Below are 26,539 nucleotides of genomic sequence, written 5' to 3'. Positions count from 1 at the left end.
GCACCCCTGTACAACTATCTGGTCACGTTGAATATACAGACTACAGTCTTGTTGCACCAAGTGTCATTGATACTGCCATGCTAATAGATTGGATGGTTCACGCCGAACGGCCGGTTGGTGCCGAAAGATCGGAATGGCACACCCAACGGATAGCGACTACAACCTCGGCCGTCGCAATTGCAACCTATGTGGATAGAAGATTGCGGTGTCATGGATTCATGTATAACTTACCAGGCAGTCGGCAAGGCAAATGATACGACGTTTCCTAAAGCGGTCTAGGAGAACATGCAGAGTCAAGAGTGGCCGACATGATGAGAGAAAAGCATCTCATCTTATTCGATCCCACTGAAACCGTCTGCCAAGGAGCGTTCATCTTATGAATCTTGTCATCCTAAAGAGTATGCATCTGAGCAGCATGGATGATGCAATGGCGTGAAAAGGGGAAACAGGGTATTGTTGCGACGAAAAACTCTAAACGTGCGGATGATACCCCGGCCGCGGAGGATGACCGCGGCAGTTTAAAGGGTGCTGTTAGACTTGCCATGGTAAAGAGGGGTGCTCTCTTCTGCCCTCGGCTACGGAGAGTGAGAACCCTGCTTGGGGATCATATGTCCATCTTGAAATACTTCCTCCGAATAGAGTTCGTCGTTCTGGAACACGACATTCGCGACAAGTTCGCTTCAAAGACCCGATTCTGAAACCCCCGCACCCAAACTCCAAACCTGCGGACAGTCCGGAGAAGCTTTCAAAAGCCCTCGAAGCTGGCAAGCCGGGTGCAGAGGATGGCCCTCGAGTCAACAAAATACTCCGGTTTGGTTTCGGTTTCGGGGCTGTCAGTCTGGTCTGGTCTAATTCAAGCTCAGTCCCAATGACCCTATAACAGATGACAAGACCGCTCAGTCTCTTTCTTCGGATGATGGTCGAATTCTCTCCTTGGCTGTGATTAGTTATTGGTGATGATTGTGTTTAGTCTGTTCCTATTATCATTTTAATCTAAGTCTGTCACTTCTGTAATAATGCCTTCCCTAACCAAATCCCTCGTTTCTCTTCTTTCGGCCGCAATCATCGGCCAGGTCCAGGCGGTTGACCCGCTTGTAGACCTTGGCTACACCAAACTCCAAGGAGTCGCCGAGCAGGGCGGTGCGACTCGCTGGCTGGGCGTCCGGTTTGCTGCGCCGCCTGTGGGTCAGCTCCGGTTCGCGGCACCGGTTGATCCCCCGAACACGACTGATGTTGTCGATGCTTCGAATGTAAAGACGTTTTTCCAAGGTGTGGGATAGCGGCTTTGATTTGCTAACGATTCTGCCAGTTCCGCCCGATATGTCTAGCCCGAAGTGCCTCCGACTTCACCATGAAGCCGAACAAGCGCTTCACGACGGACGAAGACTGTCTCTATGTCAACATCTTTGCGCCATCGAACGCGACACCGGAGTCCAAGTTGCCAGTCATGTACTTCATCCAGGGCGGCGGGTTTCAGTCTCTTTCCAACGCCAACTTCAACGGCAGCGATCTGGCCAGGTTCGGGAACATGCTAGTCGTTCAGGTGAACTATAGAGTTGGTATGTGATTGAACAATGATAAATATCACAGCGCATCATGAAGTCGCAGAGAAGGGGCTAATATTCACTACAGGGCCCTATGGTTTCTTGCAGAGCAAGGAGGTGGAGGCTGGCGCGAGTATGAACAACGGCCTCAAGGACCAAATCCAAGGGCTGAAATGGCTGAAGCAACATGCCGCTGCTGTGAGCTTTCTTCCAACCTTCTCTCCTACCGCCCCTTTGCTGACTGACCTCTCAAGTTCGGAGGAAATCCCGATCAGATGGTAGCTGTAGGTGACTCTGCTGGCGCAACCTCAGTAGCCATGCTTCTCGCGGCCTTTGGTGACAACGACCCGGGTCTGATCAAGGGAGCCATTATGGAATCCGTCTCCGTCGCTACCGTCCGCACCCTCGAGCAAGGCCAGGAACAGTACAACTGCCTAACCAACGCCACCGGCTGCAACAAGCAAGCTGACACCCTCGCCTGTCTTCGCGGCCTCAACGCGACGGCCCTGCAGACGGAGGACTGCCAGTTCAACCCCAACCTCGACGGCGACCTCGTCAAGGCGCCGACGCTGCAACGCTTCGCCGAGGGGAAATATCTCAAGGTCCCCACCATCGCGGGAACCTGCACCGACGAGGGGACCAAGAACGTGCCCCAAAAGACCGACACCGTCGAGGAGGCCTTCAAGAACATGAACAACCAGGCCACGCAGTCCCTTAGCAACGCCTCCCTCGCCCTCCTCAAGGAAACCTATCTCGACAAGCCGCAGCCGGTCTTTCCCAACTCAGGGAAACTCTGGCGCCAGCTCGCGACCGCCCACGGCGACTACAGGGCGCACTGTATCACGAAAATCTTCCAAGACGCCATGGCTCGCGACGGCGTGACGACCTTCAACTACCGCTACGGGCCTCTCGACGACGAGCAGGAGGCCCAGGGCTTCGGCGCCTACCACACCGTCGAGCTCAACGGCGTCTTTGGTCCCAACAACACGGACGGCGCCCCGCCAAAGAGCTACTCGACTACCAATGCGCCCATCGTGCCACTGACGCAGGCCTACTGGGCCAGCTTCGTCCGCAGCCTCGACCCCAACGCCGCGAAGATCCAGGCGGGTATGCCGGTGTGGGCGGCGTGGACCGTCGACGGGAAGCAGAGGCTGCTGTTCCAGAATAATACGGGAACGATGGAGGGCATGCCCGCCGCGCAGCAGGATAACTGCGCCATGTTGGCGCCCATGATTCCCTTCATTGAGACGCCTGCGTCGGATGCGCAGAAGGCGTCTGTGAATTTGCAAAAGGTGTCCGGAGCTACGGCGCCGCCGGCTGGGCAGCCTGCCAAGGCTCCAGCTGCTGGTAGTGGTGCCGGCATGAACATGGGCGAGTCCATGTCTGGCAAGCAGATGGAGATGGAGTCAGAGCATGGAAACAAACGCAATGGCACTAAGCACGGCGGAGGAGAGGGCGGCGGCAAAGGTGGTGGTAAGGACAAAGGCAAAGGGAAGGGCATGGGACATAAGAACGGTACGAGCCCTGATGCCCCGAAGCATGGTGGAGGAGAAGGAGGTGGCAAGGGCGGCGGTAAGGGCGGCGGTAAGGGACGCAAGAACGAGACGATGCCAACGCCTGGAGGAGGTGGAGGTGGAGGTAAGGGAGGAGGCAGAGGAGGTATGGGAGGCAGAAACGGGACCAACTCTACTCCTCCTACTGCACCTCCTCGGGTTGGTTCTGCTTCTAGCATGGGGTACGGAATCACCGGAGTGCTGTCGGCTACGATGGTGGTATGTCTCGGGCAGTTCCTTTTGGCTTAAGCTGGCAGAGGTAGAGTCGAGATATGTCCGTCCGTGGAGAGAGAATTATCAATATTACAATGTTCAATGCCAGGAGCTGTGCTTTTGACTCGCCACTGACATCTATGCTTAACCTTTCCATCTATTCTAAAGCCGCGACTTTGGCGGTCCAGATTGTCCTACCAGAGCATTGTCAAAGAATTGCCCTTGATGCGTCGGTTGACCAACCAGCCAACCCTCAATGGCAGACACCAAACCTTCTAATTCCTCGATAGAGTTTCCGGCATGGAGGCAGATCCTCACGCGCTCGCTTCCCACCGGGACAGTAGGCGCAACGATCGGCCTCAGCATGAAGCCCCGCTTCTGGCAGTGCTGTGCCAGGCCCCGAGGATCCGATGTGAAGAGTGGTATGATGGGCGATCTCGGCTTCCCAGGCGCCAGGTGCATCAGGTTTCTATCAGGCCGGTGACGTTCCAGCATTTCTAGCAAAAGTTCGTTTGTTTGGTTGATGAGGGACCAGAGATGGCGAAGGAGTGATTCAGAGTGTCCATTTGCGATGAAGTCGTACGCCGTCTTGATACTTGCCAGAGACGTGAAGGGCATGGCGGTGGTGTAGATGAGACTCCGAGCGTAGTTGATGAGGTATGACCGCGTGAGGTGGGAGCACAAGATGATTGCTGTTTCAGAGTAAGCTTCAAGCAGAAGAAGAACCCGGGCTGTAAGATATTGAACATACCTCCTGAGCAACTCATCGCCTTGCCAAACGTGTGTACTCGAGCCCACACTCGATCTTCAAGACCAAGCTGGCAAACAAGCCCTCGCCCTCTTGGCCCAAGAAGCCCCGTTGAATGCGCCTCGTCGACAATAACAAGGCCGTTGCCACGGGGAAGCAGCCGTTCAACACACTCAACCACTTTCTTGAGCGGCGCCACATCCCCATCCATGCTGTAAATCCCCTCGACAGCAATAAAGACGCGTTTCCGCCCCTCGCGTACCAGACGGCCTTCCTCGCCATCGGTTAACCTGGATAGGACCTCGCTCAAGCTCTGTGGCCACTGCTGCTGGGCGTCTGCGGGGTCCACCGTGTTGTGCGCAAAAGCAATCTTCTTCTCCGCTCGGCTCAGCTTCATGCCATCGTGGACACTGGCGTGGATGAGCTCGTCGTAGACGATGATGTCGCCTAGTTGAGGGGCACAGCTGAAGAGCCCGACGTTGGCGTCAAAGCCCGAGTTGAAGAGCAGGCCGGCCGGGCCGCGGTGGAAGGCTGCGATATCTCTCTCGAGAGATTCTGCGAGGGACACGTTGCCATCCAGTAAGCGTGAACCACCGGAGCCCAGGAGAGATGCGCCATGAGTTTTGCCTTTGCCATTGCCGTTGCCGTTGCCATTGACCTTGGTAATGGCACTGCCATCTCCAGCATCAATCGTCCGGGACGGGGACGGTGACTGTGATGGGGACGGCTCAAGGTGGGCCTTGATCCGGGACAGGTACCGAGCCTGAACCTCGGGGTGGGTCGACAGAGAGAGGTAGGCGTTGGATGAAAAGTCGGCGCTGCCGGCCGGAACGAGGGTCAGCCGCCGGAGCTGGCTCTTTGACTCCCGGCGGGCCAGGAGCGCCGCAAAGACCTTGTCCAGACGGTCGCTCGCCGGCATAGTTGAGATGAGCTGTGGCTGTCGGATACTTCCCGAGAAACTTTCCAATAAGAGTCGTTGGATGTATCCACGGAGTGATAGGTGAAGAAGGGGACCACATCAAACCTCGGCACTGGGACTATGGAGTATGGAGCTGTCTGCGGTCCGGCGTACGGCGTAGAGAAACAAACGAACTCTCAACGAGTGAATTTCAGACCCCTGGCCCTGGCCCTGGCCCTGAAGATCTCTCTCAAAGTCCCGCATAACCGAAAAGCGACGCGAGATGCAAGATCCATGCAAGGACGAACCCGCCCCTGGCCGCGCGCCGAGCCACCGATGGCACCGTTGAGTAAAGCTCAAAAAACAGCGCCATTGAAAAAAAAAAAAAAGGATAACACTAACACCAACAGAAGCTCAACAACTTTGGCCTTTGATAGCCGCTTGGCCCCAGTTTCTCGGCACAACAAATGCCGCAGCGCTAGAACAGGTACGGTAGTATTACGGATACTTTACCCCGCCTGTTCTAACTTCTGTGTCCTCTTCGGTCATTCATCCAGCTCCCTTGTAAACCTGGGGTGTTAGTAATAGGCATTGTATGTGACTCGTCTGGTCTCTATTTGGGGTTCGAAGTGCATGCTCTGACATCAAGTGAGCAAACGGCCAGTTACGTTTCCAACAAAATCAACCAATTGCTCTTCGCTCTTCGCTCTTGAGGTTTTTCTTCCACATGGGAGCTTGAAACAGCTCCAAAAGACCTCAATGGCACCCGTCGGCGCTCTGCTCTGGCGTTCGCTCAGGACATACCAAATCTATGGCGCCAACACCGATGTCGGCAAGACGGTCTTCGCTTCGGCCCTCTGCAACGCGGCCCGCAACTTCTGGCCGCAGGACAAGACGGCGTTCTTGAAACCCGTTTCTACGGGTCCGGCCACAGAAGCCGACGATAGGTGTACGCTGCAGTCAACTCCACTATCCTTATGATCTCTTACTCATGAGCTGACACGGGAGAAAACAGAAACACAAACTCGGGTCGGATTCAATTCCACTCTTTGGCCTTGCTAATTCTGCTTCCTTTCCCCAGTCATATCTCAAGGTTTGCGCCCGGCATCGCGAAGAAGACGCTGTTTCAGTTTGAGATTCCAGCAAGTCCACATCTCGCCGCTGCAGCCTCGGACCAGGTAAGCTATCAATCGTCTCACTCTTTGTCACCATACTAATCAAGTCACTGAAAGCCTACCCCATCAGATAATGAAGTACTAAAAGGCATCTACAATTACTCATCAAGCCGAGCGGCCGATGGACCGGGCTGGCTCTTCATCGAAACCGCCGGTGGTGTCCACTCCCCGGCTCCATCCGGCACCCCGCAGGCCGACCTCTACGCCCCGCTCCGAGCTCCGGTCATCTTCATCGGCGACGCCAAACTCGGCGGTGTCTCCCAAACTATTTCGGCCTTTGAGTCCCTCAAGCTTCGAGGCTATGATGTCGAAAGCATTTTACTCTTCCGAGATGGGTACTACCAGAACGATACTTATTTGACCGACTACTTTCGCCGCGGGCACGGCATCCCCGTCACCGCCGTAGAACAGCCGCCCGCTCGCGCGCAAGATGAGCAGACAGACGCAAAAGCAATGTCTCGTTACTACGCCGAATTGTCGTCTAGCACAGCCATCAAGGATACCATGGACCACTTACACGCCCGCCACCTTGCCCGCGTCGCCCGTCTGGAAACCATGTCCCGCGACGCACACCAGATCATCTGGTACCCCTTCACACAACACAAGGGCCTGATACCGGACAAGATCACGGCAATTGACTCAGCCCACGGCGACAACTTTCAAACCCTCGTCCCCCAAAGCCAACAGCAACCTGGTGACCAAGCCCTTCTGCAGCCATCCTTCGACGGGTCCTCGTCCTGGTGGACGCAGGGCCTCGGCCACGCCAACCCGAAACTCACCCTCGCAGCATCCTACGCCGCCGGCCGCTACGGCCACGTAATGTTCGCTTCCGCCGTCCACGAGCCCGCCTTGGCCCTAGCCCAGACGCTGCTTCAGGGCCTGCGGAACCCCCGCCTCTCCCGCGTCTTCTACTCGGACAACGGCAGCACAGGCATGGAAGTCGCCGTCAAGATGGGCCTGCGTGCTGCGCGGGTACGCTACGGCTGGGAAGCTAGCGACAAGCTCGAGATCCTGGGTCTCAGGGGCAGCTACCATGGCGACACCATGGGCGCGATGGACTCGACGGAGCCGTCTATATTCAACGAGAAGGTGGAGTGGTATGACGGCAAGGGATTCTGGTTCGAGTACCCCTCCGTCATGTGCAAGGACGGCAAGTGGCAGGTTCGGGTTCCCGGTGTCCTCAAGGAGGAGCTGGGTGCTGGGCAGGAGTTTGGTAGCTTGTCTGCGGTGTTTGATGTCGCTAGTAGGGAGAGTGCGGGACAGGCGCAGGTGTACGAGGAGTATATCATTAGCGTCTTGCGTCGTCTCCGAGACCAGTGGCGCAAATTTGGTGCTTTGGTGATGGAGCCTGTCATTCTTGGAGCGGGAGGCATGATTATGGCGTAAGTACAAGACAGCTCCGACGCCGTGTGAAGTCGAAGACTTTTGCTAATTGATTTCCAAACTCAGCGACCCCCTTTTCCAGAGCACTCTCGTCAAGGTTGTCCGACAGCACCCCGAGCTCTTCGGAACGGCAACGCAATCTCCTTCAGCGGCAGACGACAACACTTGGACAGGCCTTCCGGTAGTCTTTGACGAAGTCTTTACTGGCCTCACCCGTCTAGGCCGCTTCTCCGCCGCGTCCTTCCTCGGCGTCGACCCAGACGTCGTCTGCAACGCCAAGTTGCTCACGGGCGGCCTGGTGCCTCTCTGCACCACCTCAGCCTCCGACAGCATCTTCCGAGCCTTTGAGAGCGACGAGAAGAGCGACGCGCTGCTCCATGGTCACAGCTACACCGCACATGCGGTCGGATGCCAAGTTGCCCTCGAATCCCTGCGAGAGCTCCAGAGAATTGACCGCGATGGGGAGTGGAACTGGGCAAAGACCAATCGGTGGGGGGCTTCAGCGACGATCGACCCTGCGACTCAGGTAGAATCTGGCAGCTCGGCTGAGGTTTTCTCCGTCTGGTCTCAGTCTTTTGTGGACTGGGTTTCGAAGCAGGCTGATCGGGTGGACGGCGTATGGGCCTTGGGATCTGTTCTCGCTATTCATTTGCAGGACAGTGAGGGTGCTGGATACTCGAGTAATGCGGCCGCGAACCTCCAAAGTGCTCTGCTTCAGGGGGAGCACGGCACTGAAGGCGGAAGATGGAACGTCCACAGCAGAGTTCTTGGGAATGTACTCTATGTGATGACGAGTCAGACGACGAAGCAGGAGGATATCGAGAGGTTGGAGAGTTTATTGCGGAAGTCTCTTGCATTGTAAGTCGAGCAGGCCCGTACATGTACAATCCACAATTTGCCCATCTGGCATTTATACGAGTACAAAGAGACCTCTTGCCATCCGTAAGTGTTCTCACAGTAGAACAACGACTCACGTCTGAAGGCTACGTCAGCTTGGCAGATTCTGCCGCACCCCCTTCTGTTGCCTCCTTAGTGTTGGCTTTGTTTGCCCCTCGCTGTTGCTTCATGTTTCTCCTTCTCCTCTTCCTTCTTGAACCGCGCATGAAGTACCTTATATGTACATGTTGTCAGTGATGACACCGTCAACAAAAAGTTACCCTCAGAGAGTACTCACGTGATACCACCGATAAATATCAGACCAACGGCTGCAGATCCAATGCCAACACCGACTCTCTGTCCGGTCGAAAGTTCTGCTCCTATCAGTATGCGATGCAATTAGAGCACGCAAGAGTGAGCCCGATGATACTTACCCCCTAGCATGTTAGCACTCCCGCTTCCACCGCTTGTTGGCGAGGGTATGCTTCCGATGCTTGAAGTGGCACCCTGCGATGTTGTAGGAGTAAGGGAAGTATTTCTTCCATCTGAGGAGGCAGTGGTCGATGACAGCGTGGTGTTGACCCAAAGAGTGGCAGACGCTGTGGCACAAAAGAATGCAACCGCGCCATCAGTTGTCCAGCTCAGCGTTGCGCAGTAAGGCTCAGATCCATAACTTGGACACACTCAGTCTTCCATTCTTTCTCTTCTTCCCCTCTCAGTTTTGGTAGGCTCATAGGATCTCCAACTTACCAAGTGAGGATCGCCGCTTCTGTCGTTGCAGTTGGAATACCCGTGGCCGCCACTTCCTCGCAGCCAGTGCGAACCACGCAGTCTTGCTGGTCACTACAGCAGCCGACGAAAGCTGTCAGACCCTGACTCGAGTGAACACATGAGCCTCCATTCGGGCAGGTGAGTGGCTCATCTAGTTTGTGATTCAATTAAAACTTGGTACTTTGCCATTGGCAGACGGAGAAACCCCCGCAGCATTGGAAATGGGCTAACCATCAATATATCCGCATGTTTCCGCTATCGTTGCCTGTCGCTGGAAAATCCCGGTTGGCGCTTGTAAGACTGGACTTGTCGTTGCGGGAACTCCGGCGACAAGATCATGAGCAGATGTGCTCGAAGGTGTAGTGCAGCCTGCTGAAACTACGTAAAAGCTGAGCTGTGCCACTCCGGCGAAGAAGCTGATTGTATCACGCATCCTATTGATTGTAGCAACTGTGTGGCTGCTACGGAAAGAAGATGAATCTCAGTCATAGCGAAACATGAAAGCGCGTCTTTGGGGCGCAGTCTTGTATAAACAGTTTGGAAAGAGTGTCGCGGCATCTTTGTCCCCGGCACCAGGTGTGTGGCCCTGCGACTGATCAATAGACTCAACAGCAGATTCCTGCATGAGCCAATTAGGCACGAACGTGGCTTTGATAGTCATGCCAGATTTAGAAAACATTGCTTATATCTGACGGCAATGATTGAGATATCTGCGCTCATTGGTCGCCTGGTGCGGCTGAGTACACTGAAGCAAATACTCAGGGCAAATACGCAGCCTGATTTTGTGAAGTATCTTGGAGAGGCGAGAGATTTTCATCAACCGTCAAAGTTTCACCTGGATCCTTGTCTACGCAAGTGAGAAAAGTCTTCGATTCCGTCCAATACCATTGACCAGCTCCGTGTTGGGACCCGGAAACCTTCCAATTGCAAATGGCCAACAACTCGAGTCCTACTTGCGCCGGTCTCGATTCCTTCCGAGCCTTTGACGAGTATGTGGACAAACTTAGAAGTAAGACTTCATTGAACGAGAGTTCCCTTGAAAATTGCCGGAATCAAATATGCCATGCCCTCTGGGGTGAAAGCAATCCAGACATTTCAGGCATCGGCGTAAGTCAACCTTATCCGTATGACTTAGTGAGGGTATGAGGTTGTCTAAGGATTCACAGATTTTCATTGGATACACCATTGAGATTGCTTTAGGCTTCCTCCTGGCCGTTCTTTTCCTCGGTATCAGCCGATATCAAGGGCATAACCAGAAGCTCTTCCAGACAACAGTCAAAGCGGGTCTCGAGGCATTCTTTGATTTTGCGATATACTTTGCTATCTCGGTGGCAATAGCCGTACTCGTCATGCTATACAAGAATGACTATGGTATCTCAACGGAAGGTTTCGGTGCCAACGAGGCACATATGGGCTTGGCGTTATCAGTGACTTGCGTCTTGCCCTTATTTTACCCGGTCGGACTTTTGAGCACCAAGTCGTTGCAAAGGTCGGCCAAAAGGCGAATGATATCGAATGAAGAGCCACCCGAGAAAGACGAAAAGGAGAACCTTCGTCTACTACTCTTTTGCCTGTTGGCAGTTCTCATCTTCTATCCGTTCGTGTCAAAGTGCATCCACACCTGGAAACCTTCCCAGATCGGCGCTGGCAAAGGCCCAGAAGGTCGTACGCTGATCACGACAGAAGAGTGGAATCGGATCGAGAGCATGTGCTTTGGTTCCACTTCTTTCTTCACAGGCACAGAGCAAGTTATACTGGCAGTCTTTGAATTTCTGGCCTCGATTTCGATTTTCCTGTTTGCGATTTGGCGAGTAAGTGGTGCCGTCGTCCGCAAGATGGAACAAGATGATGCCTATGTAGGCGACCGACGCCCAAAGACTGCTGAGTTGAAGAAGATGCGAGAGTTCATACAGAAGGCCTGGGAGCAGCGCGCAATTATGCAGATATCGTTGCTTCTGATGCCTGTCGTACTAGCTGGCCCGCTCCTGTGGAGCGTCTTTCGCCTGCGAACGATACAAGCAGCCATCGCAGAAAGACTAGAGAGCACATACTCAGGAAACGATTGGGGCTTTGGACAAATAATCGGAATCATCATATTCGTGCCCATTTTCACCGAAATGGCTTTCGCTAGTTGGAGATCACGATCCTCATCGCAGCCTGCCGTGGGCGTGTCAGAGGCTCCACGACCGATTTAATTTGACTGGTCGTTGCTAGCTTAGATAGTTGAATATGAACAAAAGTCGGTGGCTTTTTGGTGCTAGGACGAATTGCTTCAGAATTGACTTGGCAAATAAAACTGTTCATTCACCGAATAATTCCAGGTAAACAGCAGGTAACTCCACGAAGCCGTCGACAGATGCGACGTTAAAGAGGTCTTACCTGTCGGCCAACCTCAATGGCTCCTTGATCCGATCGCTTGGTTTTCGGCCAAGTTCCGTGCGAGTTTTATTCAGTACACTCGCGGCACCTTGATCCTACAGGAATGCTGCTTGCGGCGTGGGAGGCACCATCTCTGACTCTAAGGAGTGGTTGTGAAATCGTGAGCAGTCGAAGTTAGCCACTTTGCTTGCTTGAGCTCTAGTTTTATATTGTAGTCTTCTGCACCAATGTCCTGAGAACTGCCTGAACAGCATGGCAAGATCTTTTGTGGATATGTGGGCGCATACGCGTTGTGCCAAAGCTCAACAACAGAGCAAGTTCTTCATCGATACATCGGTCGTGGGATGTAGGCAGTTTTTCGAGAGAGCGGGATCTTCGCATGGGACCTTGCCAGGGGTCTCTGCTGTTCCAATGCATCGAATGCATATAGAAAAGTCTAGATGAAGCCACCAACCGGGCCTTTCCCAGGGAGTTAGTTCAGCAAACCAAGGACGGAAGGGCCAGAGCGCGACAGGCGACGAGGACCTTTTATGCGGCCGTCCATTTTAAGGTGCTGTTTCACCCGGAGTTAGTGATGGGTCTTGGCTGCAATTCCCGGGTGAGTGTCTATGAGTGGTCGCCCTATGCGAGAACGAGAGTGGAGTTAAGACTAGAGGTGCAGTTGATGACAGACAGCACGGGAGGGAAGAGGACGACGCAAGATGATGAGATGGGATGAGTATAGTGCGTGGCTAGGGTAGCTATGTGAAGTTATGGATGGTTCAAGTGTCTTCCCGGCCGAGAGGTGCGCCCGAGTCTCATGAGTCTTACGAGTCTCTACTCAAATGTAGATACAAAGAATACTTTTCACAAAGTCAAATAAGCCGAGGCGGCACAAGATAAGTGCGATACCCCCGTGTAGCATGCGGAAGGAATTGAAGGATTCTCGGCGCTATGAAGTGAATATGCCGACGTCCGGTCCGTGTCTGTGTGTCTCTTGATCAGTGATCAGCGGAGCAGAGCAGCATGTTAGTGCTACCTTATTTGATGTAGTGCGTAGTCAGGGTCTTCTGCCAAGTTCAGACTAGAAGGCGAATTGGAAGCTTCTGTCGAAGAGATCTGCGGGGAGTTAGGAATCCTTCGCCCAACTTGCGTGGGTGTGTGACAGTGAGTGAAAGTGAAAGTGAGAGTGAACGAGTGAGAAGTAGGACTGAAAACTGCAGTGAAAGTGAGTTTGTGCGAGTAAGATGTGAGGTCATGGGCTGCTGACGTATGCGCCACTCTAAGCCAAGCTCCTCCCGGCCCCAACTCTGATGATCCTCTTCGTCTTAGCCCACCACACATACACTGACACAACCACAAATCACGACAACTTTGAACCAGTAAAGATGGAGAGAAGTTAGCGCAGCGGCCCCATGTAAAAGGGAGGAGATCTGCAATCTAATCTGTCCCGTGCGCCGCCAAATGCCGACCGCTTCCCGCCCGCCCTGCCGCCGCGCCTCAAATGTTCCGTTCCAGTGCGATCCTCTGCTTTTTTTCAAGCTTTGCTCAGTCATACTCGCAGAAGATCACTGATCCTGGTCGGGCCAGCCGTCTTTCCGTCGCCCCTTGTTCTGCAGATTGCAGACTGCAGACTGCGGCGCCACTCTCCTTCAGATTCGAACAAGATGTGGAGATGCCTAGGCAAAGAGGGAGAGCCAGTAGGAGCTTGAGCAACTCGAAGGTACGAAGAGATCAGGCCCTGATTTGACTACGGATACAACTCACAGCCATTGGATCGAGTTCCCACATTTGCACTTCACACACCAATGTCTCTCCGAGCCCTCCGAAGGAAAAAAGCGGATATCACGGCCCGTCTTAGCATCAAAGCTTGACTTCGATCCACCCCACACACGCGTATGGTAGCGTCTGCAACGTTGAGGCACTCTTGCAGACGCAGTCCTGTCACTGTGAGGCATATCCAGGTTGCCAAGGGGGATGCCAGACTAAGACCAAGCTACAAGGCCCAATATTCGCCGGTTTGCTGCCCAGTTCGTCAACGGCGAGCCCGCGCCTATCAGACTGAAGTCTGTCAAGAGATCTACCTGCTCTCTTTCTCTCTCTCCGTACCTGACTGTACACTCGTAAGGAGGAATTAGGAGTGTGAAGCAAGGAGGACCCATCAAATAGGTCTTCAACGTGCCGTGAATGACACCCGAAGTGCGGTCTCGCAGTCGCAAACTGCAGTTCGGACTCGAGCGAGACTATCCATGGTCCATGACCCATGGATGAAGCACAAGAGATCCACCACCCCCGTTCGCCCCCCTCTATGCCCCTTTTGACGGCCGAATTCCGTCCTCAACATCTCCGTCCGCTTCGCCCCACACTGCCCGTACGCGCCCCGCTACAAACCGGAACTTGTTTCTGGCAGTTTGCGAGGGAAGACAAGCACACAAGGTGGGCAAAGACCGCACACATCGGAGACACCTTACACTAGTTCGCGGCTCGCCCCTAGAGGACGACCGATCTTCCTACGTTAGAGACCCGGCTTAGTTCAGCACCGGGCAACAAACGAACTCGAAACAAGCCTTTTTTCCCCTCCTCATCCCTCCTCCTACTTGAGCATTGCTCCACTCGCGGCGCCGGTACACCTTTGAGCGCCGACCGGCCGATAACGGTCCCGGGCCTTGTTGCAGCACGGTGGAACTGCTGCCATGTGGACATGACGTCTTCATCTCAACTCCTTCGCCGAGCTATGTCCTTCTTCGCTGAATAGATGTGCGGACTTGAGCATCATGGGAAAATGCCGATGCATAGCTGGGGGCCAGAACTATGCTAGACCCAAAACTATGTTTTGCTACCTTGACCCAAAAGAGGAGAGAGCAGAGCTTTCTCTCTTCTGTATATATAAACACTCTGGCTTGGCCCCGTGAACTTTGGTATCGAGACCACACACTCACACACATTTTACTCTCCCACGTCTTTTGGCTATCATCTACAACTGCAATACATTACAGCTTATACCGTTTGATATTTTCAACCTTTGAAACACCACGATACGATACCAATTTAGTACCTCGCTTTTGACAAACCAGCTTTACACTGCTTCAGCATGGCACAGCCCCAGTACGGAAAGCGCTTGATTCCCCAGGTCCTCGACGAGGTCGCAAAGTCAGAGCCCAACAGAGAGTTCATCTCCGTCCCCCGCTCCTCCAATCCTCAAGATGGCTGGAAGCCCATCTCCTACAAGCAGATCGCCAATGCGGTGAACCGGATAGCCCAGAGAATCATCGACAAGCGCGGCAAGCCCGAACCGGGGAGCTTCCCCACCCTCACCTACATCGGTCCTAACGATGCCCGCTACATGATTATCATGATCGCCTGTATCAAGGCAGGATACAAGGCACTGCTCATCTCCCCAAGAAACTCCTTTGAAGGTCAGATGAATCTGTTCGAGAAGACGGACTGCCACATCATCTGCTTCGACTCGTCCTTCAAGGATGTAATCCAACCCCTGCTGGAAGAGCGCCCCATGGACGCCATCATGGTCAGCTCGGCAGACGCATGGCTCTCGGACGACGAGGTGCCCCATTTCCCCTACCATAAGACCTACGAAGAGGCAGAAAACGACCCCGTCGTCGTCTTGCACACCAGCGGTAGCACAGGTCTGCCAAAGCCCATCATCGCCCGTGTCGGCATGATGGCCGTCGCCGACGCCTTCCACAACGTCCCCGACTTCATGGGCTCCGAGAACTGCGTGAAATCCATCATGCACGGTACCCGCCTCTTCCTGCCAATGCCCCTCTTCCACGCCGCCGGCTGCTACATGTCAACCTTCGCCACGATCTACTGGGGACGGCCCGTCGCGCTGGGCTTCACGGACCGGCCCCTGACGCCGCAGACCGTTATCGACGCTGCCCAGTACGCTAAGATCGACAACGTGATCCTGCCTCCCGCCATCCTCGAAGAGATGGCCCATATGCCCGAGGGAATCGCGGCGCTCCAGAAGTTCAAGCGCGTCAACTTCGGTGGTGGCAACCTTGCCCGCGGCGCTGGCGACAAGCTCGTCAAGGAGGGCGTCCCCGTCTCGAGCGTCATCGCCTTTACTGAGGCGGCCCCCTTACCATACTACTTCCAGAAGAACCTCGAGCTGTGGCAGTGGTTCATCGTCGACTCGGACAGACTTGGCGTTGACTGGCGCCAAGCCAGCGGTGAGGACGAGGACATATACGAGCAGGTCATTGTTCGCAAGGACAAGGCGGACCCCCTCCAGGGCATCTTCTACACCTTCCCCGATGTCAACGAGTACAACACAAAGGACTTGTACCGGAAGCACCCGACGCTGCCCAACCACTGGATGTACTACGGCCGCTCCGACAACATCATTGTCTTCTCAAACGGCGAGAAGCTCAATCCTGTCACCATTGAGGAGATCGTCACTGGTCACGCGAGAGTCAAAGGCGCCGTCGTCGCCGGCGCCATGCGCTTCCAGCCCTTCCTCATCCTCGAACCCACCGAACCCTTGACTTCCGAGGATGACATCCAGCAATTTATCGACGACGTCTGGCCTTTGGTCGTCAAGGCGAACAAGGAGACCGTCGCTCACGGCCAGATCGGCCGCGCCTTCATCGGCGTCACCAACCCAGAGAAGCCCTTCCCCCGTGCCGGCAAGGGCACCATCCAGCGACCTATGGCCCTCAAGCTCTACAAGGACGAGCTTGACGCGTGGTATAGCAAGGCTGAGGACGGCGCCGACTCCCTGTCCGTCAACATTGACGTCTCCTCCCAGCAAGGAATGATCGACTCCATCGAGAAGCTCTTCCAGCAGACCCTCGGCAGCCGCGCCCTCTCCGCCGACTCGGACTTCTTCAGCGCTGGCATCGACTCCATGCAGGTTATCAACGCCTCCCGTCTCCTCCGCAAGGGCCTCGAGGCCGCCGGCGCAAACATCACCGCCGATGCCATCGCAACTCGCGTTATCTACGCCCATCCCACCCCTCGCCAGCTGGCTGCCTACCTCATGGACCGCGTTAGTAAGAACACCTCTTTAGATAGCAACGGCGACAGTGAAAACCATGACATCCACGCCATGGAGGCACAGCTGCAAAAGTACACCCGCGACCTCCCCAAGAGCAGTGCTGGCTCCAAGCCCGCGCCAAACGACAAGGGCCAGACCGTCCTCGTCACCGGCACCACCGGCGCTCTGGGCTCCTACCTCCTCGACTTCATGGAACACAACCCCGCCGTATCGAAGGTCGTCTGCCTCAACCGCAGCGATGACAGCGGCAAGCGCCAGGTCAAGATGTCCGCCGAGCGCGGCCTCGCCACCACCTGGAAGAAGGCAGAATTCCTCTGCGTCGACATGTCCAAGAGCAATCTCGGCCTTGGGCCGGAAGTCTACGACCGTCTCCTGAAGGAGGCAGACCGCATCATCCACAATGCCTGGCCCGTCAACTTCAACATCTCAGTCGAGACCTTTGAGCCGCACATCCGTGGCGTCCGTCACTGGGTCGACTTCTCCCTCCGCGCTGCCAAGAACGTGCCCATCGTCTTCGTGAGCTCTATCGGCACCGTTGATACCTGGCAGGGCCCCGGCCCCGTGCCGGAGAAGAAGCTGATGGATTTGTCCCTGCCGAGCACCGGCTACGGTCGCTCTAAGATGGTCAGCTCTCTCATCCTCGATGAGGCGACGCAGGTTTCGGGCGTGCCCGCCGCTGTCGTCCGTGTCGGACAGGTCGCCGGCCCGCAGTCCAAGGACGGTGTATGGAACCGCCAGGAGTGGCTGCCTACCATCATCGCTAGCTCGAAGTACCTCGGTGCACTGCCGCGTGACCTCGGCGCCATGGCGACCGTCAACTGGACACCCATTGAAGGTATCGCGAATCTCATCCTAGAGGTTTCTGGTATTGCTGCCCCCGTGCCATTGGAGAAGATCAACGGCTACTTCCACGGCGTAAACCCGCGCACTGTACCCTGGGAGACATTGGCTGAGGCCGTCAGGGAGTTCTACGGTGACGGTGTCATCAAGAAGTTGGTATCCTTCAAGGAGTGGGTTGAGCTGTTGGAGAACAGCACGGCGACCACAGATGACGTTGACAAGAACCCGGGCATCAAGTTGCTTGACTTCTACCAGGGTTTGGCTATGGGCGAGGGACAGGGTGTCGAATTCTCAATGGAGCGCACGACAAAGAGCAGCAAGACGATGAAGGAGATGCAGGCCGTGACACCTGAGTTGATGCAAAATTGGTGCAGACAGTGGGCGTTCTAAACATTGATAGACCTTGTTTTGGGATTTGGGAAAGCATAGACTGATACCTTAATGCTGTACATAGAATGATATATGACAATTAATTTCAAGTTATGATAAGCTTCGTTTTCTTTCCATACCATTTGCTGGCATAGTAAGACGTCCAATAGTTCGGCACAGTTCGATTGCCCTCGCTCGCCGTCTTGTTAATTAGGGGCCAGCCTGGTAGCCGCCCCCCTTTGTAGCGAGGCTATATTTGAATGGTCCCATTGTGATTTACGCGTCAAAGAACAACCAGCTTTCTGTCACACTCCATCCACCATGTTCAGGTATCAAAGAACGAACAGCGGCGTTTGGCTCTCTTTGAGAGACCAATGCAAATCTGAACTATATAAACATGATACATGGAAGTCTTGCGGTCTTGGATGATAGTTTCATCAAACATTGCGCAAGCGTTTGTCTTCAATCGTCCTCACACTTGGAAAACGTACCTTACATCTTAATTTCGATCAATCCAGGTGTCACCAGAGAAATGAATGAACGGAATGATGACAGACCTGAGTGCAATATGCTTGCGTCATCCAGCAAGAAAGAGAATGAGGAAGAGAAGTGCGAAAACAAGTTCCACTGGTATTTCTACTGGGAAGGCGATACATTGGTGTACCCAATCCATCCCGAACCCAGACCGCCGGGCTACAAGGCACCAACCAAGACAACTCCGCTGAAGGAAACGGAGACAACGTGCGATAATCCAATTCATTGCCATGAGAAATATCACTGGTCTTTGTACCGGAAAGGCGAGGAATTGGTACAACCCATCCATCCTAAAGGCAAAAATGTCCCAACAGATTACGACAAGGGACCAGTCCCTACAGTTGACGGTTTCATACTCGGTACCAGAGACATCTGCCATGTAAAAGACAGTTGCCCAGGTGTTCATTTCAAGGGAAGACGGGACCCGCGCAGTGAGGGGAAACAGCAAAAGTTTCAATACAGTTCAAACAGAGATACGACGAGACTCCTGATCGAAGCGGAGCTTGCATCTGATGCCCTAAAGCCAACATCAGACAATCTCATAGAAGACGAGCTGGAAGATGATATGAATTACCGGGGCTCAGAGCCTTCTCGGAGTTCTGAATAGAGTAACAAGACTCCTGGGAATAGATCAACGGGGAGTCAACTAGGCTTCTCATCGAGCACAATACAATAACAAAACATTGACAACTCGTGTTGCTGATGAAATAACGATGATATTTCGCGGTCGGTCCTTCCTGTGAATTGCTGATGGAATTGCTGATTAGCAATGGGTCCTATACGCTCAAACACATCAGCCTGGCCTAGATCCTTCATGCTGTAAGTTAGAGAGTGAAGAGTTAATAGCCGTAAGGATTAGCAGGTAATCACAGCTTTCTTCAATGGTGTGATTCAAGTATAAGCTTAGCTCGTACTTCGTAACTATCATTGACACAGGAAGTTTATGGCGAAAATGAAGACCAAGTGTAATTATACTACTCTATTATTCATCACAGAACTCGATGAAATCCATCGCCGTGTGTAAATTTGAAACCACTATCCATGCCAGGCTGATGTATCTTACAGGATCCAGTATCAAACACACAATTCCTCAGGTGCTACAAGACATTGGGCGGTCTGACACAGTTTGTTTGCCGTTTGGCCCTCTTGAAGCTGTTCATGCGCAAAAGAACGAATAACTGTCTTTCCCACTCTCATCACTTTGTTCAACATCAAAGGACAGACAGCAACATTGATCTACGAACTAGACTCCTATATACATGAAGCCGATCGATAAGTAAATCTTGGTTGCATAGCACGCTTACATGTGTAGAACTTTTTCTAGACGCTGTGCAAAAGTCGTCCTTGATCCCATTGCCTTGCGTGAGAAGATGTCTCAATCTCGACAAGAAAGTTACCAGAATATGGGGCAATGCTTCGTCCAGCCAGGGAAACGACCATCATCGTTCAAGCCCTCTCAATCGGCAGGCCCATCGAATCGAACCACTCAACCAGGGCGAGCTGGACGTACGCAATAGAAGACATTCCCCAGTTGAAGAGTAGCATGACCCGTATTCATACTGGCCGGAAGGCAACCCCAGACGTTGTACGAGGACGGAACTCCGTAAGCTTGAAGCCGGAACCCGGAAAATCTATGGCGAAGATGCCGTGAGGCCGTAAAGACGCCCGGGGATCGAGGCCACCAAATAGCTCTTCATGGGGTCTTTCCAGGTTACATCGATAACAAATCATCCGAGTTCCTCACCGAGAATGATCTAGCATCGAGATAATGAAGCTATGGGTATTGTTATGAGGCTTATAGAGCGAGGCGTTGAGTTCGTGTTGTTGGATGGGCTCTAAGCCATTGTAGTTTCATTTCAGTCATTGGGGCTGTTTGTTGGATGTGCAGCAAGTTATCCTCACTGGCAAAAGTTTCAATTAGAATACGAGTCCATGTTTTGGTCATGTCTCAGGGGAAGATGGTGACCACAGCCATCCGCTCCTCTGCTTTTCATAAGCACCTTGACCAGGAACCGATTGAGGCTCTAGGGCCCAAGTCGCGCCGTCGCCCGTAGCCTAACTACGGTCAATATTTCCATGTAGCACTTCTCCGATGTCGCGGGCATTCGGCGAGTCCGCTCAAACTCGTAGAGGGTCAGCCGTGATCTATATATCATCAGCAAGTGCCACGGTCAGGAAAGTAAGGTGGTCGACGAGAACTGTGAAGACAAGTCCACGATGTGGGATTGCGCATCGCGGGTATCACGAATCCATGGGAGTGACCTCAAGCCGGCAGCGGTAAAGTTCTCTCAGAGAAACGACATGTAATTCCAAGTACCTTTAAAGCTACGTTTTTTCCGCTGTCTACTTCTACATCAGGAAGACTGACGGTCTGGCATGGTTTATTTGCTGTCTCGCGAGCCTGCTGCTGTTCAGACGTCAAAGACGAACAGCTGCCTTTCGCCCTTCAGCTGTATTCAAATATCAAAGAATGAACAGATACTTTTGTCTCTGAGTTGCTGATCTAATTTACCTGAGCTAAGTACATATAAACCCACCATCAAAAGGCGTGTCGGTTACACAGCATAGGAGATATCCACGTATTTTCATCAAACACTGCACCGAAAGAAACGTTGTCAATCGCCAACACGGTTCAGAAAACAAGCAAATCAGTGCCAAGCACCTTGGAACCTATCTGAAAATGAGTCAACACAACAACGGCGAAACCGACAGCCATACGTCTAACGACAGGCAAGACGGTCGTGATCCATCTCGTTCCGACGGACAGGCCCATTTGGCTGAGGATGATCCCACTCCGAGAGAACTAATGCGCGCCCCTCAGCTTAGTCAGATCGGACTAGAAACAACGACAATGAAGTGCGAAGTCTGCGGAGAAGCACGCCCGTGGACGGGTGGGAGAGATCTCACTTGCTCAACACGGTGCCGTGACCGGCTATTGAAAAGAGCAGACGAGCCGCAGATGGAAAATGAAGAGGGGAAGGACCTCGAGACGTCGGCGCCATACACGATCTCCAGCGGGAAACCGCGGGAACACTATCGAGTCCCTAAGGGTTGGGTACCGACGGAAGACGACATGAAGGTGTACAGCATCTCCCATGATGGTACGAAGGACACACTCGAAGATCGTGCAAAGGACTGAAGACCAGGACTCTCTCAGAGTCCGGATGAGGTCGCTTTACCGCCTATAGTGCACCGAGAAGCCACCTGAGCTTTTCATCGAGGAGAAAACAATATTGGTACGTTGGAAACTTTTGTGAGGTCTGGATTAGTCTTCCAGGAGCTTGTGAGGCAACATAATAACAGTTGATCATTTGTATCTTCTGTATTTCTATAGCATCCACTAGAGTTATGAAGTACAGCCAGTTTATGAGTGATTGTTCCGCAGTGGAAGTCGCGTTCATCTATTTGTTGCCTTGACTGTGAGATCCCCTGCTTGTCCATAATAGCATCACCCAAGTGTGTTTCCGAAAAATACGAGCTAGGAGTAGTTGCAGAGTCACTGAGTGTCTCAAGCCCGAATAAGATTCGATTATTAGTAGGCAAGACACCTCTTATGTCACCGCCCGCGTCTACGATGTCTTACGCGCTCTGCATGGGAACTTACGGAGTCTACGACAACACAGCACCATCATCGGCACTCTGCCGCGATCAAGATGAGCAAAGCGTGTAGCAGAGATGGAGCTCTTCGAACTAGTGACGATCGCCAAAGTTGGTGACGTACTTGTTGGGCAGGCAATTCACTCTACTGAGATTTTGCTCATCAACACCAGCCGCATCGTACGCCTAGTACTTACTTCTATGATCCGAATCATAGGGAGCGGAACGTGGTCATGAGGAATGTTCTTTTTCTCTATCAGCTTCATCGCAATTCAGGGAACCCCGCGCTCCCTCCCTATCCCAGAGCGAAGTCTCGGCGGGTCGTAAGATTGCTCAACAGAGAATTGACTTGGTTGATAGATTACGGGAGAACCAGCTGGTCATCCAACTTCCTGTTGTCGCCGCCGCCAGTTCGAAAGTTGGGGGGGAAAGGCTGTCTAACCTTCAAAGTTCTATAGCCAATGCCCAGTCTCAGTAGTCGAACCATTTTCATTGTTCGAAGAAGGATTCGTTTAGTGAGTTGCTACTAGTGTGTACTTATACATGATGTTCGACTAGCCCGGGTGCTCAGGCATGGCCCCAACCGCTCCCTTGACAATGTTCAGATATCAAAGGAAGAACAGCCTGCTTTACCTTTGCACTATCAACGTAAGGCTAAGAGTGAATAGTAATGAGGATCCTTAGTCTTGTCGAACAAATTGTAGGCGGTCCTACCCAAATTACTGCATGGCGCCAATAGCCAACTCACTCAAGAAACTACCTTCATCAACAAGAACACTTCTGAAGATGGCCCAATACTGCCTGCATCATGAGCCCCCGTGCATCATTTCCCCAATACACGGTGGGTGTACCGACGTCTCCTCAAGAAGGATTGACCAAGATCGCAATATTCGGTGCCACAGCTCGGGGTACACAGTCGAACAGCTTTCGCCGGACACTGCAGGACGTGATATCGACGCTGTCTCCTTAGCCCAATACTACAGCAACCCATTCAGGCTCAACAAGCACAGGTCCAACAAGCACCGACCTAACGATCTCGGGGAAATAGACGAGCATCAACATTGGCGCAGGCCCCGTCTCCAATTGCGTCACAGCAGCTCGACGCTCTCCATGGAATCAAAAGCAACCGCGAGCCGTGGTCCTCAGAGACAGCTCGAGCACCGAGAGCGGATGCCAGATACCATCGAAGAAAGCACAGCTTCTGGAAGAATCACACGGCGAAGCGCGCAGGCCCTAGAAACTTACGGGGTGTCCGTGGCCAACAAAGGAGGGTATTCTAAAAAGAGGAAGGGAAAGATCCTATCACATCAACAAGAAGAGTACCCCAAAGTTCACCGCAAGAGGAGTGGGAAAAGTGGTTCTACAATGGTACGAAGCCCGTCGAATTTACGACACGAGATTCTTCTGATCTCGTTCAATGAGGATGAAGGAAAGCAGTCTAGGACTAGAAACTTGAATGCGTATGTAGAGGATGCGGTAGATTCAGACGCTAAGTCAAGGATCATCTAATGTAACCGTCAAGAGATACAAGAAATGAGGGTTTGGCAGGGGGGAAGTATGTAAATACTCTTCCGAAGCAAGAAGCAAGAAGCACAATGTATCCATAGATATGTCTCCAAAGGTTATAAGTATGTCCAAGTATACCATCGCGTTCTGACGAGCGTGTGAAAACGTACGCTCAGAAGGAATTGGAGTATTGGTTTCAGTAGCAAGTGTCACGGTAATGAGACATAAAGCCTCAAAAGAGAAGCAAAATGAAACGGGAGAAAAGGTAAGCATCGTAGGGTATCAAGAATCTATGAAAGTGATCTCGACCCGAGAATTCCGGGTTTTTCTACAGTCTCTTCGAACGCCCCTTAATGTGGCGCATCACTCACTTGTTCTGAACGCCAAACACTATCCAATGCCAGAAATGCAACAATGAGGTGACGTTCAGGGTACCGACCTCACGACCCAGCATCCGCCCATCAACCAATACACTCCCTTCACATTCACAAAGCCCGCCTCAACCTGGCCACAGGCCCAGCCCTGCCAGGATTCTCCCGATGAAACTGCAACACCCACGAATCGCAGCCTTGCAGATCCCTCGCCGGCTGCCACGTCGGCTCAGCGTACTCCCACTCGACGAGATACTGCAGCCCCGTCCGCGGCGTCTTACCGGACCCGGACCACCGCGAGTCCAGAATCGAGCGGAACGCCCAGCGCTCCTCGTCGGGCTTCGTGATGTCGTGGTACTTTACCACGACGCGGCCCTGCTTTTCGGGTTCCGGCTGGGTGATGTCCGTCACGACTATAGCTTCGTGTCTCGTGTGGCAGTCTGGGAAGGGCGACAGCGGTACGGATATAGATTCTGGATTCAGCAGCTGGATCGCGTTAGTTTGTCTGAGCCAGGGGTCGAAGAGGAGGGACCAATCGAACCAGATCTCGGGAGTGAGTCTACTCTGCGGAGATGGAGTTTCAGACTCACATACACCGAAGCGCTTAGACGAGAGAAAGGAAGGCAGAGAAGAGGCACCAGCCCGCGACCACGAGGCATCAACAGTCGGCGCCTTCACCCACGCGTTGCAAAAGAGGCCTACGACACCCATGAAGACCTGGATCGTCGAGCGGCGGGACCCAAACGCCCACCGATTCCAGCCCTCGAATTGGGCGCAGAGTTTGACGAGGCAGAGGATCAGGGCTCTATCTGCGAACTGCGGGCCCGGGCTCGTGACCTGGTTGAGGTACATACGTCGGTCTGAAGGATCCGTGTTGGAGACGATGTCGTCTACTCTGTCTAGGATCGCGACTTCGTCTAGCTGCGGCGAGGATTGCGCGTCAGGGTGCTCTAGTTCGATGAGGAGGGTACGGACAATGGCGCGGACAGGCGGGAAGCGCATGAAGTTGTGCAGGGCGTTGATGGGGATGTCGAATCTTCTAGCCAGGTTGGCCAAGTCAGTGTGTACCGCTACATTTGGTGTGACGGATGGGCGGCGTGGATGGATGGACTGAAAGTGGTAGTCGCTGGGCCAGGTTGATCTGGTTCTCTTACATGGTTGAGCAAAGTTGACTTCAAGAATTGTGGCGTCAACCTCAGGCTCGTCGTAAGTCCACCTAGGCAGGATGTGTCGCTCTTCTAAAGCCGAGTTCATGAGCCGGGTGAAGTGCTCGTCTGTGCCATTGTTAAGATTGATCTTGGTGTTGCCGTTGTGCCCAGAGACCAGCTTGGACACAATGGTACTACGCAAACCCATGCTGGCAAAGGTATTGTGATATATGCTGGGTGTTGTGTGAGAGTATTCGACAGAGGTAAATGACACAAAGGTATAGTGATACTGTACGATAAGAATGTTTGATTTGAAGTGAAGAAAGTCTACGGTCTGCAAAACGAAACTTTTCTCTCCACGAGGACTCTCCTCGAACATATAGTCTAAATCACGATTGGAAGGCATCGAAATATGTTGATGATCAAAGAAAGGCACGACATTGTGTTTTCAGCCGTGCCATTCGTCTTTCACCTAGGTCAAAGATGCCACCACGAATTTGGCATTTGTGTACAATGGACAGCCAAATACGTTGACATGACTACAAAGACCGTGTCTTCAACGGTTGGTCATTCCAGTTTTGCGCTCTTGAGACGCGAGTCCGTTGTTGAATGACTTTGTTGCTCTGGTCCTACCAGACGAAGACAAGCAATTGTTTCGCTGATTGCACTGCCTACTTTGAGCAACTCAGACCTTTCCCACATGTCTCACTTGATGATGTAACTCGAATTTGCAGAGAGAGGCTGAGTTAGCAAGCAAGATATTGCCAAGCGAGGAAATAGCAGTGCGCTCTGTAGGAAGATTTCGCAACTTCCTTCACACAGGTCGTCACATCATAGAAGATGAGACGTTGACACCAAGTGAGTATGGCAGTGAGATGCGTAATCTCGAAATATCGGGCCACAGATCCGGGTGACTAGCCCAGAAGCGAGTGTGCCAAGACCGGGTTGATAGTGGCACAGCTTGTCTTCTCAAACACAGCATGCGGCAGCCCTGCAGTAGACGGAATTCGGTCTTGTCAAACGGGGAAACGCGGCTTCTCGACGACAACGACGATGAGCGGGCCCGAGCTCCTGACATTACCATGTGTTGTCCACCTTTGTAGGGCGTGACACATGACATCGTGCTGGCGCTCCTTGAAGGAGATTCGCGTTGGGTTGGGTATGAGGCTCTACTGTAGTGGATAATACGTGACAGGTGACAGACAGAACAGTGCCAGTGAGCTGCTCACATGGACGTGCGGGGTGTACCTCTCGCGGCCACAGATGGCATGGAGCGATCATGAAGGGAAAGAAAACGCTAAGGATGGGTTACTGTGCTCTGGACTGCATGTCTGGGATTCCTCCCGCAATAGGCGCCGAGTAGAAACAGGCACGTCCAATAAGGGGCGGTGCCTGGACAAGCCGCAAGCACCTCGACTTAGCCCTGTGACTGACAGCGCTGGCCAACGAGATGATGCTTATCAGATGAATTATGGGCAGCTTGGAGGCGGGTCGAGAAAAGGAAGAAACAAGCGCGGACGAATGCCACTTAAGTTCTTGGCCAGGTGAGTACGGCAGCAGGGGCAGATATTGCGTGTCTTTGAGAGATGGCTAAAAAAATCACTGCCCAACGTTGGGTGGCCATGGAACTCTCGAGAC

General features: G+C 53.2%; 8 protein-coding genes across 8 annotated transcripts; 6 read left to right on the top strand and 2 right to left on the bottom strand.

Moving 5' to 3' along the window:
• Positions 1–1,016: 1,016 nt before the first annotated feature.
• On the top strand, positions 1,017–3,346 carry CABS01_03087 (carboxylesterase; the record flags this gene model as incomplete). Its single annotated transcript, XM_060536464.1, has 4 exons — positions 1,017–1,250; positions 1,310–1,559; positions 1,633–1,742; positions 1,799–3,346. 4 exons carry the CDS (start codon positions 1,017–1,019, stop codon positions 3,344–3,346), a joined length of 2,142 nt encoding a protein of 713 aa, XP_060392383.1.
• Positions 3,347–3,472: 126 nt separating this feature from the next.
• Positions 3,473–4,977, bottom strand: CABS01_03086 (aminotransferase class I and II; the record flags this gene model as incomplete). Its single annotated transcript, XM_060536463.1, has 2 exons — positions 3,473–4,002; positions 4,062–4,977. 2 exons carry the CDS (start codon positions 4,975–4,977, stop codon positions 3,473–3,475), a joined length of 1,446 nt encoding a protein of 481 aa, XP_060392382.1.
• Positions 4,978–5,715: 738 nt separating this feature from the next.
• CABS01_03085 (onanonoxo-7-onima-8-eninoihtemlysoneda) lies at positions 5,716–8,376 on the top strand (the record flags this gene model as incomplete). Its single annotated transcript, XM_060536462.1, has 4 exons — positions 5,716–5,903; positions 6,038–6,134; positions 6,189–7,513; positions 7,581–8,376. 4 exons carry the CDS (start codon positions 5,716–5,718, stop codon positions 8,374–8,376), a joined length of 2,406 nt encoding a protein of 801 aa, XP_060392381.1.
• A 1,715-nt stretch (positions 8,377–10,091) lies between these two features.
• On the top strand, positions 10,092–11,356 carry CABS01_03084 (uncharacterized protein; the record flags this gene model as incomplete). The annotated part of the gene is made up of 2 exons (XM_060536461.1): positions 10,092–10,268; positions 10,328–11,356. 2 exons carry the CDS (start codon positions 10,092–10,094, stop codon positions 11,354–11,356), a joined length of 1,206 nt encoding a protein of 401 aa, XP_060392380.1.
• A 3,254-nt stretch (positions 11,357–14,610) lies between these two features.
• Positions 14,611–17,766, top strand: CABS01_03083 (thioester reductase domain-containing protein; the record flags this gene model as incomplete). The annotated part of the gene is made up of 1 exon (XM_060536460.1): positions 14,611–17,766. One exon carries the CDS (start codon positions 14,611–14,613, stop codon positions 17,764–17,766), a length of 3,156 nt encoding a protein of 1,051 aa, XP_060392379.1.
• Positions 17,767–18,277: 511 nt separating this feature from the next.
• CABS01_03082 (uncharacterized protein) lies at positions 18,278–18,886 on the top strand (the record flags this gene model as incomplete). The annotated part of the gene is made up of 1 exon (XM_060536459.1): positions 18,278–18,886. The coding sequence occupies one exon, from the start codon at positions 18,278–18,280 to the stop codon at positions 18,884–18,886; it is 609 nt and encodes a 202-aa protein (XP_060392378.1).
• A 2,073-nt stretch (positions 18,887–20,959) lies between these two features.
• On the top strand, positions 20,960–21,418 carry CABS01_03081 (uncharacterized protein; the record flags this gene model as incomplete). The annotated part of the gene is made up of 1 exon (XM_060536458.1): positions 20,960–21,418. The coding sequence occupies one exon, from the start codon at positions 20,960–20,962 to the stop codon at positions 21,416–21,418; it is 459 nt and encodes a 152-aa protein (XP_060392377.1).
• Positions 21,419–23,867: 2,449 nt separating this feature from the next.
• CABS01_03080 (uncharacterized protein) lies at positions 23,868–25,109 on the bottom strand (the record flags this gene model as incomplete). Its single annotated transcript, XM_060536457.1, has 1 exon — positions 23,868–25,109. The coding sequence occupies one exon, from the start codon at positions 25,107–25,109 to the stop codon at positions 23,868–23,870; it is 1,242 nt and encodes a 413-aa protein (XP_060392376.1).
• Positions 25,110–26,539: the final 1,430 nt, after the last annotated feature.

This window comes from Colletotrichum abscissum (assembly GCF_030869225.1).
Source record: "Colletotrichum abscissum strain IMI 504890 chromosome Unknown Scaffold_6.1, whole genome shotgun sequence".
In the NCBI taxonomy this organism is placed as follows: Eukaryota; Fungi; Ascomycota; class Sordariomycetes; order Glomerellales; family Glomerellaceae; genus Colletotrichum; species Colletotrichum abscissum.
Note: the sequence above shows the minus strand (reverse complement) of the source record. Positions and strands in the feature narration are given on the sequence as shown.